Genomic DNA, 16,211 nt, shown 5'->3' on the forward strand with positions numbered 1-16,211 from the left:
GGGCCGCCCACACGGCTACGTCACCGTGACGTCACCCACATTGACGTCATTCATATTGTTTTTGAACCGTCCGGAACCTAGAAGGTTCGAGGTTTCACCAGATTGTTGTGTCATCTTTGACACTTTTCAATATTTACTTATGAAACAAAAATCCATTGCAATAAAAAAATAAAAATAAAATAAAATAGAAATTATGCTCAAAAGTAGATTTTATATGTTTGGATATGATATGATGATGTGATAATAAAAAATAATAAAATCATTAAACATGGAAAATGTACATGTGTATACTATTTATTTTTCAAAAAATATGTATCTAATATCATGATGTCAGAATTTGTGTCAAATGTTATGAGATGATCCAAGTGAAATGATGAGATATCCCGATCACGCCATCGGAAATCGGGGCAATCGGGCCATTTTTCAGAGGATCAGAATCAAGTGAAAAGGATAGGCTTTTTAATTAAAAATTATATATATGCGTTTCCATGCTTTATGCTCGTTCCATCCTGCTGCTTTTCTTGCTCAACAGTGTAGCTGGCTTGGTGCTTAAAGTGCATGTGACACGAAAAAGCATGTTTATTTCATAATACACGCGGTATTTTATGCTCCTGAATGATATGGACCGCTTGGATGTGTGTGGAAGTGATCGCTATATTTATTTATTTTTTTTAATCCCGCGCCATGAAAATGAGTGACTTCTGACAACAGTCTCGAGTTGAGAAAGAGGGCGCTGTGACGTGTACAGTAGAAGGAGTCCTCTTCACTATGCAGCCGTACTGTTGTATGAGAAGAACTATGGATTCGGCGGATTTTGCGGATTAATACATTTTTCGCATCACGCCAGCCAAACGCCTGCAGAAAAATCTTGCTGTATGAGGGAGAAGCGTGTGCGCCTTTTTGGAGTTTCAAAAGGTTCCCATTCACCATGGATATTGGCCAAAACAAGTCCTACCACTGTGGGACCATAGGACATACGAGGAAGTGAGTAACCATCTTGTTTTGTATTATGTCAAATACTGGGATCATTTTAATACGGAGGTGGGTTGCATTTTGTGACTGACATGCTCCTTGTCGCACATACCCCCGCCGGGCGAGCACTATACTTGGCTTTTGCACTCTTGGTGTGCCCGATGTTCTGTCAAATTTTCCACCCGATCAGAAATTGCAACTTTTTGTTAAAAATAGCCGCGAATACAACGATTACAAAGTAAACACTACAAACTTTCTTTAAATAAAGGACTACTTACGTTTGATCATTGATAGGCATGTAAAAAGCTCTCCTAATGCACATTAGCTGCACGTTAGCTGCACAGCAACTGCAGCCGCCCGTCTCCGGGGAATGAACTGTAAATTGCTCTCTGCCGGGTAGTTTGCTGATCAGCGAAGACAATCGACAACCCAGTCGTCATGTCTAAAGTTCTGGGCTAGTTATGTGTGATTTTCCGCTTCGAAGACTTTGAAACATCACTCGGTTCGGGTTAGCATGTCGGCTAGCTGTCACGCCTCTTGGTTTGTTTACATTCTCCGAAGCTGGGGAAGGGAAATGACATAAACCCGATTTAGGTGTCATAAAATATCGTTCGGGAGGTGCGACAGTAAAGGTGAAGTCGACAGTTTTGACCATTATGGAGTAATTTTGCCATGTCGTCCTGAATAAGTGCGTTTTTATTCTTTCATATTCCATTTAGCATAAGACTGTTATTTGTCATGACCATGCTATTTATTTAGCAATTGGGGAAAAATACTTGGATAAAAATAATATCCTCTAAAAAATATTGAAGTAGAGAGACAGAAACAATGACATTTTGCAGCTCTTCGTCGCGTTTTTCTCGTTGTGAATAATTCCCCCTCGACGGGCTGACTGGTCCTTCTCAAGCCATTTATTTAGCTATTGGGGAAAAAATACTTGGATAAAAAGAATATCCTGTAAAAATATTGGAGTAGAGAGACTGAACAATGACATTTTGCGGCTCTCTTCGTCGAGTTTTCCTCATTCTGAATAATTCCCCCTCAATGGACTGCATACTAAATCAGGTGAAATCGTGACTCCGCTGACGTCATCCACCTGTTGGGGACGCTAGAGCCCTATAATGGTAGGCGTGGCTAACCGGCAGATTAAAAGACTAATTTCTCGTCATCTGCGCTTTGCTAAATTGTTGTATAAAGTTGAATCGTCTCAAAATATGATTCTAATTCACATAATAATGCTATTTAAGACTTTTTTTTCTCATGTCGTATGCTCTTTAAAGTTAACGATGATTGAAAGGTTTGTAGCTTTTGATCTTGCGAGAGAAAGGCTCAGTAGCACTACGATCAAAGGCACAAATGTGTTAATCTGTAAAGTCCTTTGAGACATCTGTTGTGATTGAGGGCTATACAAATAAAATTGAATTGAATTGAATTGAATCATCGTTTCGTCAATCTTTGTTGTCGAGAGGCTGTTCTTGGGAGCGTGAGTGAATTTTAGTGGATTCCCTCAATGAAGTATTTAATAAGGACTAGCATTTTTCTGCATTATTCTTGGGTAAGAATAAGAATCCAGGTTCCTGCCACATCCCCCCCAAAATATGCATGGTATGCATATTGAACTCTCCAAATTGTCTATAGTTGTGAGCGTTTGCGTGAATGGTTGTGCCCCGCCTTCTGCCTGGAGTAAGTTGTGATAGGCTCCAGCACCCTTGCGACCCTCGTTAGGATAAGCTATTCAGAAGATGAATGAATGATATGAATGTTAAAGAGAGCGATTAAAAGTATGGAGTTAAAGGTAATGCAATGAAAAATGTGTGTGTGCCTACATTTTGTGCAACCAAGGCAAAAAGTAAGTGTGGAGCCTTGGCAATATACTGTATATCTCAATGTTATTTTTTTTTTCAATATCGTTCAGGCCTAATTTATATATATATGTATATGGCGGGAAACACTCAGGTGACTCGAAGTTCCACTCTGAGACTCCCAATTTGGCCAAATTTCAAAATTGTCCAATATGCATTGTGATACATCATTGGAAAGCTTAAAATCTCAATTTTCTGGGGGTTAGGGTTAGGGACTCGAACCAAAGTATTTTCATGAAATTCTGATGTGTGATTTAATCTCACAGATTTGTTTTTTTTTCAAGTCAGTTCATGTTCATGTCAGTGTCCCTCTGAAGTGGACCCATTCTTGAGACTTGGACTTAGAAGCCCCCGCGTTGCAATACGGTAATGCACATAATGCAAACATTGATCCAAATGAGGGATGGCTTGCTTGACTTCGTTGTTCCTTGTAGAGGCTGGCCTGACCGCAGTAGTTTTGCAAGTTTGAAAAATTTACACAGATTAATGCTATGCTAACTCTGATGCAGGTCAGACTTTTGGTAGCAAAATTAGTGGTGTTTCCCCCACCTCCACAACATTGACGTCTTTTTACATTACTTACAGTGGCTTGTGCTGGCCGAAATAAAAACTTCTAATATCTCTCCTCTTCGAAGGGAGTAGAGGAGGCGACATGTTATATTTCTGTCGGCAGGGTTGTGCGAGTGTGTGTCTGTGTGGCGGGAGGAGGGGGCAAAGGTTTTTCAAAAGATCTCAAAACAACATACAGTGCCTTGCAAAAGTATTCGGCCCCCTTGAACCTTGCAACCTTTCGCCACATTTCAGGCTTCAAACATAAAGATATAAAATATTAATTTTTTGTCAAGAATCAACAACAAGTGGGACACAATATTGAAGTGGAACAAAATTTATTGGATAATTTAAACTTTTTTAACAAATAAAAAACTGAAAAGTGGGGCGTGCAATATTATTCGGCCCCCTTGCGTTAATACTTTGTAGCGCCACCTTTTGCTCCAATTACAGCTGCAAGTTGCTTGGGGTATGTTTCTATCAGTTTTGCACATCGAGAGACTGACATTCTTGCCCATTCTTCCTTGCAAAACAGCTCGAGCTCAGTGAGGTTGGATGGAGAGTGTTTGTGAACAGCAGTCTTCAGCTCTTTCCACAGATTCTCGATTGGATTCAGGTCTGGACTTTGACTTGGCCATTCTAACATCTGGATACGTTTATTTTTTAACCATTCCATTGTAGATTTGGCTTTATGTTTTGGATCATTGTCCTGTTGGAAGATAAATCTCCGTCCCAGTCTCAGGTATTGTGCAGATACCAACAGATTTTCTTCCAGAATGTTCCTGTATTTGGCTGCATCCATCTTCCCGTCAATTTTAACCATCTTCCCTGTCCCTGCTGAAGAAAAGCAGGCCCAAACCATGATGCTGCCACCACCATGTTTGACAGTGGGGATGGTGTGTTCAGAGTGATGAGCTGTGTTGCTTTTACGCCAAACATATCGTTTTGCATTGTGGCCAAAAAGTTCCATTTTGGTTTCATCTGACCAGAGCACCTTCTTCCACATGTTTGGTGTGTCTCCCAGGTGGCTTGTGGCAAACTTTAAACGAGACTTTTTATGGATATCTTTAAGAAATGGCTTTCTTCTTGCCACTCTTCCATAAAGGCCAGATTTGTGCAGTGTACGACTGATTGTTGTCCTATGGACAGACTCTCCCACCTCAGCTGTAGATCTCTGCAGTTCATCCAGAGTGATCATGGGCCTCTTGGCTGCATCTCTGATCAGTTTTCTCCTTGTTTGAGAAGAAAGTTTGAAAGGACGGCCGGGTCTTGGTAGATTTGCAGTGGTCTGATGCTCCTTCCATTTCAATATGATGGCTTGCACAGTGCTCCTTGAGATGTTTAAAGCTTGGGAAATCTTTTTGTATCCAAATCCGGCTTTAAACTTCTCCACAACAGTATCTCGGACCTGCCTGGTGTGTTCCTTGGTTTTCATAATGCTCTCTGCACTTTAAACAGAACCCTGAGACTATCACAGAGCAGGTGCATTTATACGGAGACTTGATTACACACAGGTGGATTCTATTTATCATCATCGGTCATTTAGGACAACATTGGATCATTCAGAGATCCTCACTGAACTTCTGGAGTGAGTTTGCTGCACTGAAAGTAAAGGGGCCGAATAATATTGCACGCCCCACTTTTCAGTTTTTTATTTGTTAAAAAAGTTTAAATTATCCAATAAATGTTGTTCCACTTCACGATTGTGTCCCACTTGTTGTTGATTCTTGACAAAAAAATTAAATTTCATATCTTTATGTTTGAAGCCTGAAATGTGGCGAAAGGTTGCAAGATTCAAGGGGGCCGAATACTTTTGCAAGGCACTGTAAAATCAGCCATTCCACTGTCCGGAAAATGGTCTACAAGTGGACGACATTCAAAAGAACTGTCAACATGCCCAGGTCTGGCCGTCCAAGCAAGTTCACCCCGAGAGCAGACCGCAAGATGCTAAAAGAAGTCTCCAAAAACCCTAAAATGTCATCATTGGACCTTTAGTAGGCTCTTGCTACAGTTGAAGTGAAAGTGCATGCCTCTACAATCACAGGTTTAACCTTCATGGGAGGTGTGAAAGGAGGAAACCTTTGTTTTCCAAGAAGAACATGAATGCCAGTCTGAAGTTTGCCAGAGTGAATGTAGACAAAGACCAGGACTTTTGGAATAATGTTCTTTGGACAGATGAATCTAAAATTGAATTATTTGGACACCAGAACAGAGGACAGGTATAGCGTAAACTCAATGCAGTATTCCAGGAAAAGAACCTCATACCAACTGTGAAGCATGGAGGTGGAAGTGTCATGATTTGGGGATGCTTTGCTTCAGCAGGACCTGGCCGGCTCACAATCATAGAATCCACCATGAATTATGTCATGTGTCAGAAGGTGCTTGAGGAACATGTGAGCTCATCTGTGAAAAAAACTCAAGCTGAAGAAAAACTGGACCCTGAAACATGAAAATGACCCAAAACAGACCAATAAATCCACCAAGGACTGGCTGAAAAAGAAGAAACGGAGAGTCCTGTCGAGTCAAAGCCCAGATCTTAATCCCACTGACATGCTGTGGGGTCACTTGAAACGGGCTGTACATGTAAGAAACCCCTCAAACATCTCAAAGCTGAAAGTATTACTATAAGAAAGGGGTCAAGTCATCAGCCAATCAAATGTGCGTTTGAGGGGGAAAAAAATAGACCGGCACATACAGCAAGTGAAAAGGGATAAATGTAAATCTGAACATAATAAAAATAATTCACCAATAATGGTAGGGTGTATTCTATCCTTAAAACATATGGGAAGACAATCTGAATTACCCATATAACCAGGGCCGGCCCAGGCCATTTGGGGGCCCTAAGCAAAATAATGCAAAGGGGTCCATATTTTAGGTCCACCATTTCGTTACAGTGTACTGTGAAACCCATACATGCAATCCAACCCATACGTCCATATTTTGTATATTAATCAGATTTTCTTGCACTGCATACTTCAAACTTCTCTCCCCAAATGATTGTCAGTACTTACAATAGATAGCGCCAAACCTTTTTCTAAAAGAGGAAAGAAAGAAGTTAAGGAAGAACTTTTATTTTTTTAAGATTATAATCAAGTATCAAAACCCACAAAAGTCAAATAAAGCAAACTGTAGTTAACAAAATAGAATATAAATCAAACAATTGCCAGATTGGGGGACCCCTAGTGGCCCTAAGCAGCTGCATAGTCTGCGTATAGGCTGGGCCGGCCCTGCATAAAACTGAACTCATTATATAACGCAAATAAGGTGGCTTAAAAGTTGGTGGGGACAATTTGAGCATCCTTAAAGTTTGCAGTGTTATGTCCCTGCCGTCCCTATGCAAACCTACTCCCTTGAGCTGAATATAGTAACCACAAAATCATTTTTCTGGATGTACATTTTAAGCAAAACGTTTCTCCTGATGCATTTACCAGTTTTACTGTCACAAAATGGTCGCTAGAGGGCGGAACAGCTCTGTTTATAGTCAGTAAAGTCCCCTGCGCATTGGAAGGGATTTGGGAAGTGCGCAGGGTCAAGGAGCTTAACAAGGGATCACTTTTACAGCAGCGAGATGACGTCGAGGCGAAGAAAAGTTGCTTGGACAGTAACAACTTGTGCGCAGTAGCCTTTGATTAAACACAAACATGAAGTGTAATGTTGGGGGTGGGGGGGGGGAGTCAACTTTGAACGTTTTTGTGTAATCCGATGCTTATTTCTGCAGGCTTATTCTCATGGGTTCATGATATTTTCGTACTGCAGCAGATGGCCGAGCAAAAGAACACAATGAGCAACTTTTTCGCAACAGGGAACAGACGGCGTCGCTGAGTTTACACAGTGATGAGTACATCTCTCGGGCCCTGTGTGGGTTTAGCTCACCTTTTTGCCAAGTTTTCCAAGTCGCCATGGTTCAATACAAAACTCGAAATGTCTGGAAGGAAACAAAACTCTTGTTTAATGGAGCTGTCCCTGGTGCTGCAGGGGACCACTTGGTAATTAAGTAGGCTTTGGAGCATTTTGGGCATATAAGTTAAATTGCTGGTTCAAAGGTGATCATCATTCACATACTGACCTCACAAAAAATAGAATGTTTTTTTTTCTTTTTTTCCTGCTTTTGAATTACGCTTACAAAAGCAATTGCAGGTAATAACTAGGATGGGGGAAGTCAAATGTAACTAAGGCAATAAACAGATACAATGACAGAATAAATAAAGAATAAATATGGATGATGAATATAATAATAATAATAATATCATTCATTTCTGCCTTGTAGGGGAAATCAAAAAAATGTATACTTCCTCCTTTCACAAAAACGAAAAATTTTCATCATGATTATTGAACTATAGCTATTCTACAGTCATAACTTTATCATTTTATTCTCTACTGCAAAGACGTGGTACTGTATATATGTAATTGGACAATTTTATCACAAAGTTAAGCCAAAACAAATACATAAAATAAAACAATTGTCTAACAATAATCATGTCTTTATTATTTCTGTATTCTTTGGAGCACTTTATTCAGATATTTTAGTGTCCATTTTAAGTTACTTTAAAATGGTTCCTTGTCCTACACTGCAAAAACACACCTCCTTAAAACTAGTTAAATTCCCTTGTTTTCAGTGTGAATTTAGTAGAAATAAGTGATACTATCTGCCAGTGCTTCAATTAAATTTTACTCATTTTTTTTTAAATGAGGAAAAAAGCAATCCGAAAATAAACTTAACATACTTATTTTAAGCAAGAAATTAGTATATCTTTTTTTTTTTTTTTTTTTTTTTAACCTTTAAAATGTCGAAATGTTCTTCAGTCAAGAATAGATATTGTTCAAAACATTAAGTGAAATCAGTTTTTTCTTGATTTAGGTGAAAAATTACCAACTTTTATATGTATGGGCTTAATAAGAACAAATAGAGTATTAAACCTACGCATTAATCTGTTTACGAGATTATTTAACCGTCAAAACAAGATGAAGAAAATCATTTGACTATAGATTTAAGATAAATAATCTGATTAAGACGTTATAAATTTGCAGTGTATATATGTATATAGATTTTTATCGAAGCTTCACATTTGGATCCCCTTTTCTTTATAAGTATTTTAGCAGAGTGGACGTAATAAGTTATATCAAAACAATAATAACAATAATAATAATTGTGACTCTTCATCCAGCCCTGTAATTAACAAGGTGCGAGGCAGGCGAAGGAAGGAGGAGAAAGACGAGGAGAGGGGAGGCAAAAAAAAATAAAAAATAAAAAATGCAAATTACTCCGCACAAAGGCTCCTCGTAAATTGGCGTCACCGTTTCTCAAATTATATCATTACTATATTTTGAAAATGTTAATCTGTTGAGCGGATTTCCCGGGGGAGTTGAGTAAATTAGTTCTATTTCCGAGGCTGCCTGCCTCTCCGCAGGAAAAGAAGAAGAAAAAAAAAGGCACGTCGGCGACAAGCACCTCTGATTTGCTGATTACAATTAGACTCCCCACTTTGGGCTCCTTCAAGCATTCATAATTTTCGGCATATTAAGCACGTTTTAGTAAAGGTGATAAGTCACTTTTAATTGAAATGAAATGATTATTCTAATGGAAGTTTGGTTATTATTATTATGAGGAGGCACTAGTCAGTCCAGGCTTCATTTTTAACTCGGAGCAAAGAGAGAGAGAGAGAAAGAGATGAGTGCAGAAAGAGTGGGGTGGGGTGGGGGAGAGATTTTGAAGGGCATTAGGGTGTCAGGATTGAATGAGGTAATTTGAAGGGAATTACTTTCTCTTCTATCAGAAATGAACTGAATTAAAAAGTCCAAATCAATCGCTTTCACTTCTCCATTCTACTTTGACAGCGGCACAATTACAGATAATTAGATGGGAGGAAACTTTTAATTGTGGGATTAGAGGGAGAGGCAGAGCATTTGCAAGGATCAGAGAGAGGGGGAAACATTTCCAGGCACTTCTTTTATTTTATTTATTTTTTTGTTGCTTTGCTCCGAAATCGAATCAAAGGATTTGAGAGCTTAAAATGGCAAGCAACCTCTCCCTCTCTCTCTCTCTTTCTGCTGTTTAATTGGAACTGCATCTAGTTCATCCAAATCATCCTGGAAAAAAAAAAAACAATTAATTTAGATTTAATTCTATAATTATCACCAAATCAAATAATGTGCAACCTAATTTAGATGGTTAAAAATTAACGTGCGTGAAGTTAATTGAGTAATTAAACCCCCCTAAACTGCCGCCTATTAATTTGCCTGCCTAATTAAAAATGAATTTGATGCCGTGCTGCTATATAAGAAGGCATTGTTGGCAGAGGATGGGCATCCTGATAAGGCCTACGGTACATGTCTTTTTGGTGTTGTTTAAACAGGTGCATTATTTGTCAACATTACTTTGACTTATAGACAAAGATGCGTAATTCATACTTTAAGTATAAAAAAACAATATAAACGCTGGGAGATATAACACAAGCAGCAAAAAAATTCATGCCAGATTGAGAAAATATACCCTTTGAGCAATGCAGGAAGCAAAAAAAAAAAAAAAAAATGAAATAAATGTCATTAGTATTCAAACAATTATCTAGAAACAACTCATGCCCCTTTGAACAATCCAGTGTTAAATGTAGAGACCATTTCATTGCACTTAATGTCAATAAGCATTAAAAGACAAAAAGCGGGAGGAGAAGCAGTGCAACATCCATTTTTGGAGAACATCATCTCTGCACTGATGTCATCCACTGGCCACGCAATGTCAAATGGGAGAAAAAGAAAGTTTTTTCATTTAAAATGATCTTGAGGTGACCTGGCTGTGGTGGTGGGGGACATGGGGAGGAGGCTTCATGATGTAGCACATTATAGGGGCACTTGTACCCTCCAAAATTTCCTTGTCTTTTTTTCCATCTCGACTTGCTTAATGAAATAAAAATTTAGCGAACATTCAACATACAACAAATTTATATGGCGGAAAACACAGACAAGACTGAAAAAGCAATTTCTGCTCTTACACTCCTCTTTAAAAGAAACTGCTGTATTTAAAACCAAAACAACAGTTGTGTTTGATAGAACAAGATGTCTATATGCTGCCATAGCGGATTCATGGCGCATTAAGCCCCCAAACTATTTTTAATTTGTCTGTTTTACCCTGGAAACCCTGCTTTACAGACGTCGCGCAACCGCTTTTGTTTCAACCCAGCCATAAAACGATGGTAATTAATTATATATATTATTCAAAATGTATGTCATTTTTAGCTTAGAATCCTTAATTGATGTCTAATAGTTCATTTTTAAAAAATGACTTTAAAAAGTTACGCGCTAATTTTAAACTTTTAAACAAATGACGTCACAATAAAAAAATGCCGTCTGTAAAAAAGTCACAGATATCTACCTCATAACTATCGCCTAATTGTTTTTTGTTTTTTTAACCGTCACATTTTTCCAATATGTTAGATGATAAACAATCGATCCAAACAAAGAAAAATTGAAAAAACAACATTTAAAAGGGTAAATATATGAAAAAGAACATCTCGACCACTCCTTGTTGTCTGTGATTTCTGCATCGCGACCCTTGTTATAGCACCATGTTTCACCCATAAAATCCCCCCAAAATCCATCTGTGGCCATTCACAGCTGTGGCTTGACACTCAGTGATACATGCTACCGGAGTTTTTGGATCGAAACAAGGTTAGTAAGCGATAATATCTCGTTAAAGTTATGGCGTCTGTAATTCTGCTCTTGCGTGTTCTAATCATCAGATAGGGTTTGCTGTATAAAAAACATTTTTTAAAAAAAAGCCCTCCTAGTCAAATTTTTTCTTCCCCCAGAAAATTGAGATTTTAAGCGTTCCAATGAAGTATCACACGTGCATGTTGGACAATTCTGAAATTTGGACAAATTGGGGGTCACAGAGCGGAACTTCCCCTCACCTAAGTGTTTCCGCCCTATACATACATGGCGGAAAACACAGACAAGACTAAAAAAGCAGTTTCTGCTCTTGCACTCCTCTTTAAAAGAAACTGCTGTATTTTAAGCCAAAGCAACTGTTGTGTTTGATAGAACAATATGTCTATATGCTGCCATAGCAGATTCATGGCGCATGAAGCCCCCGAACTATTTTTAATCTGTCTGTTTTACCCTGAAAACCCCCGTTTACAGACGTCGCGCAACCGCTTCAGTTTCAAACTAGCCATAACAAGAAGGTAAGTCGTTATATTTATTAAAAGTTTTGGTTAAAAAAAAAATACTTAAAAAAATTATTCACTCGCATATTTTAAACTTTTAAACTAATTATGTCACAATGAAAAATTTGGCGTCTGTAAAAAAGTCACAGATATATACCTCAAATCGCTTAATTGTATTTTTTTGTTACTGTCGCATTTTCCTCGATATGCTAGATGATAAATAATCGATCCAAACCAAAAAAAATTGGGAAAAAAAAAACTTTTAAAAGGGTAAATATATGAAAAAGAAAATCTCAACCACTCCTTGTTGTCTACGATTTCTGCATCACGACCCTTGTTATATCACCATGTTTCACCCATAAAATCCGCCAAAAATCCGGCTGTAGCCATTCACAGCTGTGTCTTCACACTCGGTGATACATGCTGCATGGAGTTTTTTGGATCGAAACAAGGTAAGTGCACGATAATATCTCGTTCAAATCGTGGCATCTTTAATTCTGCTCTCGCTTGCTCTCGCCTCCAATTAGGGTTTTGCTGTTTATAAATGTTTTTTTTTTTTTTTTTAATGCCTTCCTGTTCAAAATTTTTGTTTCCCCAGAAAATTGAGATATTAAGCTTTCCAATGATGTATCACACATGCATTTTGGACAATTTTGAAAGTTGGCCAAATTGAGGGTCTCAAAGCGGAACTTCAAGTCACCTGAGTGTTTTCCGCCATATACTACTTGTCTGCCAAAGGGTCAGTTGTTCTTATGGAGAAGTTAAGGCAGGACAGTGGCTCTAACGTTCATTTTATCATCAAGTTAATAAAAAAACAAATCTTACAATGTCACCCAGATGTATAAAAGAAGCATGCAGTGACTCTGCAAACACTTATACATTTTTCTTCATCATCATAAACTATTTATTAAAACGAGATTGCTCATTCATAAGGTCTTATGTCTTGCCACTTGAAAATGTAAGTTTTTAAATGACTTCAAAGTTCCATCCCTTATGAGTTCATCCAAACGTATACACAAAAGCTTGTTTTTGTGTGCAGGAGAGGGTCAAGTGAGGAGCGGATTATATCCTTCCCTCATAATAATATTAATTAAACAATTTGCATGCTAATAGGGTAACAATTATCGCGGCTTCTGTTGAGAGATTCGGGTTATTACAACATGCCAATCCCGGTGTCAAGGGTCACTGGAGAAGAGGAGTGGGTGGGTCTGTTGTGTGGGGGGGCTGCCAAATTTCAAGTCTGATTAAACACCTCGTGACACGTCCACACTTGGCAAGCTGAATGCATCACTTGAGAGACTAATATGATTTGGATTGTGCAGGAAGCAGCATATACTGTCATCTTTTATTTGGCCCTATGCTGCACTGCATTGAAAATATGACACGTTCACTCTGTGCTGCCTTTAAACGCAGCCATATTTCATCCATCATCCATTTGTTTTATGCCTCTTTGAACATGTCTTCTCGTAAATGCTACATGACTTAATGTAGCATTTCCAGGGTGAAAGCAATAAAATCAATAAAATATTTAACAACTTCGGATTTGTCTACATGCTTATCTACTGAATGGCTCGATCAAAGCAGCTATTTTAAAAGGTGGCCAGTACAGTTCTCCATGCAGGGGGTCGCCTCCTGCTCAAAGCTATCCGCCTGCATGCTCCCCTGCCCGGGATCCAGGCAGCCCTTCCTCCCGGTGGGTCCCCCGCGTGTAAACTGCAATGTAGTTCTTATCAAAGCCCTCTTGTCTTGTTGTGACAGCTCTGATATTGTTTATTGAGGTGGATGTCAGCCTTAATTAGCAATCGATACGGGAGGGGGTGGGGGCGCGCCTGTGACGTCACCGCCCATTACCACCTCTCATTGGGTCTTGTATTCCCCACAAGCCCGGGCTAATTATCGGGGAGGTTCATGTGGATAAAGTGGAGCTCATCTCTGCCTTGCACACATCATGTCCCCGCCTCGTCCGCCACACTCGCGTTTGCGTGCTTTTTAAACTGAATAATAACAATAATAATAAAAAGCATAACAATCCCACCCGTGCACACATCACCGGCCCAACAGCAGACGTCGTTTCCCGCCTCTCTCGCCCGCGGGATGATGGACAGCCGGATACTGGAGCCGCCTCACGCCCAGTTCGGAGGCTCCCTCGGCGGCGGCGGCGGAGGTATGGTGGGCTTCCCGTACCACCTGAGCCACCACCACGTCTACGAGCTGGCCGCCGGCCACCAGCTCCAGTCCTCCGCCACCGTCCCCTTCTCCATAGACGGATTACTCAATGGGTCTTGCGCGGCGTCCGTGGGCGGCTCCGGCGGGATCCTGGCGTCTGGCTGCGGGATGAACGGAGACAATCAGCCGTACAAACTGACAGGTAAAACTGCCACTATATTAACGCTCCGCTGCACGCTTGTTGGAAAATGTGCGATTATCACGCGTGACGAGCACAAAGAGGATCATTTACTTCCTGGTGCATGCCTCTGGCTGCAAAAATGATGCAAAAATGACATTCTAAATGCAACAAAATGATTGCTCGCCTTTTGAACGACGAGGCAGACTTGCAATTGCATGTTCAAAAACAAAGTGATTGTGCTTCTGCTGACAGACTCGGGGGACATGGACAAGGAGAGTCCCGGCTGCAAGAGGCGAAGAACACGGACAAATTTCACCGGCTGGCAGCTGGAGGAGCTGGAGAAAGCGTTCAACGAGAGCCATTATCCGGACGTGTTCATGAGGGAGGCTCTGGCCCTCAGACTGGACCTAATCGAGTCAAGAGTGCAGGTATAGGAATATTTATTTGATGCATGCATTCGATATGTTTGGAGGCTTGTTTTGATTTGTGGATAGGACTGCAAGTTTTGTTTATATTAATATACTGTAAGGACGACAATGTAGAATTTTTGATACTGTGGAAAATATGAAAATCACTATAGGCAGTCTAAAAAAGGAAGATTTTACATTATTATTATTATTATTATTGTTTGAAATGAGGTGCTTATTGGTTGATTTAAAAAAGAACAAAATAAACCTTTTTGCACTAAATTCTTAACTGTGCTGGACATCGATTATATTTGATAAATGTAAACATTTCAATTTGTTGTTGTTGTTGTTGATAAACAAAGCATACTGGTTGCAATTATTAGAGCGTTATACACAGTATAAAAATCATGATGTTATCATGGATGTTTTCAAAGCAGGTTTTATTGATATTTCTCGTGAAATAAAATGTACTCTTAAATAACAACCTGGCATTATGAATAATAGCTCAACGCTGCTGCTTATTGTCGTGTGTCTGTGTGCGCACAGATTGGCCAATTAAAAGTCCAATTAAGGGCCCTAGCATGTGACAAGACAGCAGGAGCAGTTAGTTAATTAAAACATTGTTGCGTTTAATTGATTTGTTTTGGGGAATATGAATTTAAAAAAAAAAAAAAAAAAATCACACTTGCTTTGTCTCGCTCTAAACGCATGCAGGTCTGGTTCCAGAACCGCCGGGCCAAGTGGCGGAAGAAGGAGAACACCAAGAAGGGTCCGGGCCGACCCGCGCACAACGCACACCCGACCACCTGCAGCGGCGAGCCCATGGACCCTGAGGAGATCGCCCGGAGAGAACTTGACCGTCTGGAGAAGAAAAAACGGAAGCAGGAGCGGCGCCTGCTCAAGGCCCAGAACAAGCATCTGCACGGGGATCTATTTCACACCCCGGGATCGGACAGCGACAGCGGCTTGTCTCACGTCACCGACAGCGAGCACGGTACCGGCCCGCGTCTGGACCTCACCAAAATAGGCTGCGAGCCGACACCTCACTCGCTGCACACGTCCAGCCAGAACCAAAGACAAATGGACCAGGACGCCGGTTGCTCTGAGCTGGACTCGCCCGACGCCAGCCACCGCTCGAGCATGTGCTCCGGCACCAACAGAACCTCCGGCTTGCAGAAACTCAACCCGTTCAGCGTGGAAAGCCTCCTTTCGGACTCCAGACCCAGACGCAACTCCGCGGCCTTACCCGCCTCTCGGCCCCTCATTGGGAAGGGTCACTTTCTGCTCTATCCCATCACGCAGCCACTGGGATTCATTGTCCCGCAGACAGCCTTAAAAACGGCTTCGAACGCTGACAGCGGTTCCGAGGACCTGGCCGGGAGAAACCAGGCGCCCGGCGTTCAGTGCAGGAGCGTCTCCCCGGGGGAGACGGACAGGGACCGGGCGGGGTCGGGTTCCAGCACCCCTGGGACTTTGGGCCACGAACACGGGGGAAATGAACATTTAGAAGAGAGTCCACTAGAACCAACACCGAACTCTCTCGAAAAAACGGAATAAACCTTAAAAACTAAGAGTAACGAGAAACAAAAGTGAGGCCAAAGCTCATCTTTGCCACGTTAGGTTCTCCTCTCCCTTTGAGTGTGAGTGTCTAGATATCCTTTTAAACGTGTTAGAAAAACACAACGAAACCCTCAAGAGCTGTGAAAAAAAATTACTTCAACAAAAGAAACGACTATACTATTTATATACATATGTGAGGTTCTTTTCTTAAATAAATTTATTGCATACAACAACCACCTCAAGAGCGTGTTCGACCTTACATGGCGAGAACAACACTTCCGGGTAGGATCAACCAATCACTTCAGAGCATTTTTCCTCGTGCGTTTTTTGTGTGGAAATCTTGATTTTTAATTTT

At 40.5% G+C, this 16,211-nt stretch overlaps 2 protein-coding genes across 4 annotated transcripts in view; one reads left to right on the plus strand and one right to left on the minus strand.

Moving 5' to 3' along the window:
• Window positions 1–12,569: 12,569 nt before the first annotated feature.
• Window positions 12,570–16,211, minus strand: part of LOC130904797 (uncharacterized) — a 254,438-nt gene continuing 250,796 nt past the window's right edge. For both annotated transcript variants that reach the window (XR_009060906.1, XR_009060907.1), the window contains exon 4: window positions 12,570–13,869. The gene's annotated coding sequence lies outside the window, so the exon portion shown is untranslated. The remainder of the gene's footprint in view (window positions 13,870–16,211) is intronic.
• On the plus strand, window positions 13,452–16,026 carry uncx (UNC homeobox). 2 transcript variants are annotated; one of them, XM_057817824.1, is made up of 3 exons: window positions 13,452–13,910; window positions 14,142–14,317; window positions 15,011–16,026. In XM_057817824.1, the coding sequence occupies exons 1-3, from the start codon at window positions 13,637–13,639 to the stop codon at window positions 15,851–15,853; spliced, it is 1,293 nt and encodes a 430-aa protein (XP_057673807.1). In that variant the 5' UTR covers window positions 13,452–13,636; the 3' UTR covers window positions 15,854–16,026. The 2 variants fall into 2 exon arrangements, with proteins under 2 accessions (XP_057673807.1, XP_057673808.1); XM_057817825.1 differs by having other exon boundaries at window positions 15,023–16,026.

The sequence above is a fragment of the Corythoichthys intestinalis genome, chromosome 16 (genome assembly GCF_030265065.1).
Source record: "Corythoichthys intestinalis isolate RoL2023-P3 chromosome 16, ASM3026506v1, whole genome shotgun sequence".
Classification (NCBI taxonomy): Eukaryota; Metazoa; Chordata; class Actinopteri; order Syngnathiformes; family Syngnathidae; genus Corythoichthys; species Corythoichthys intestinalis.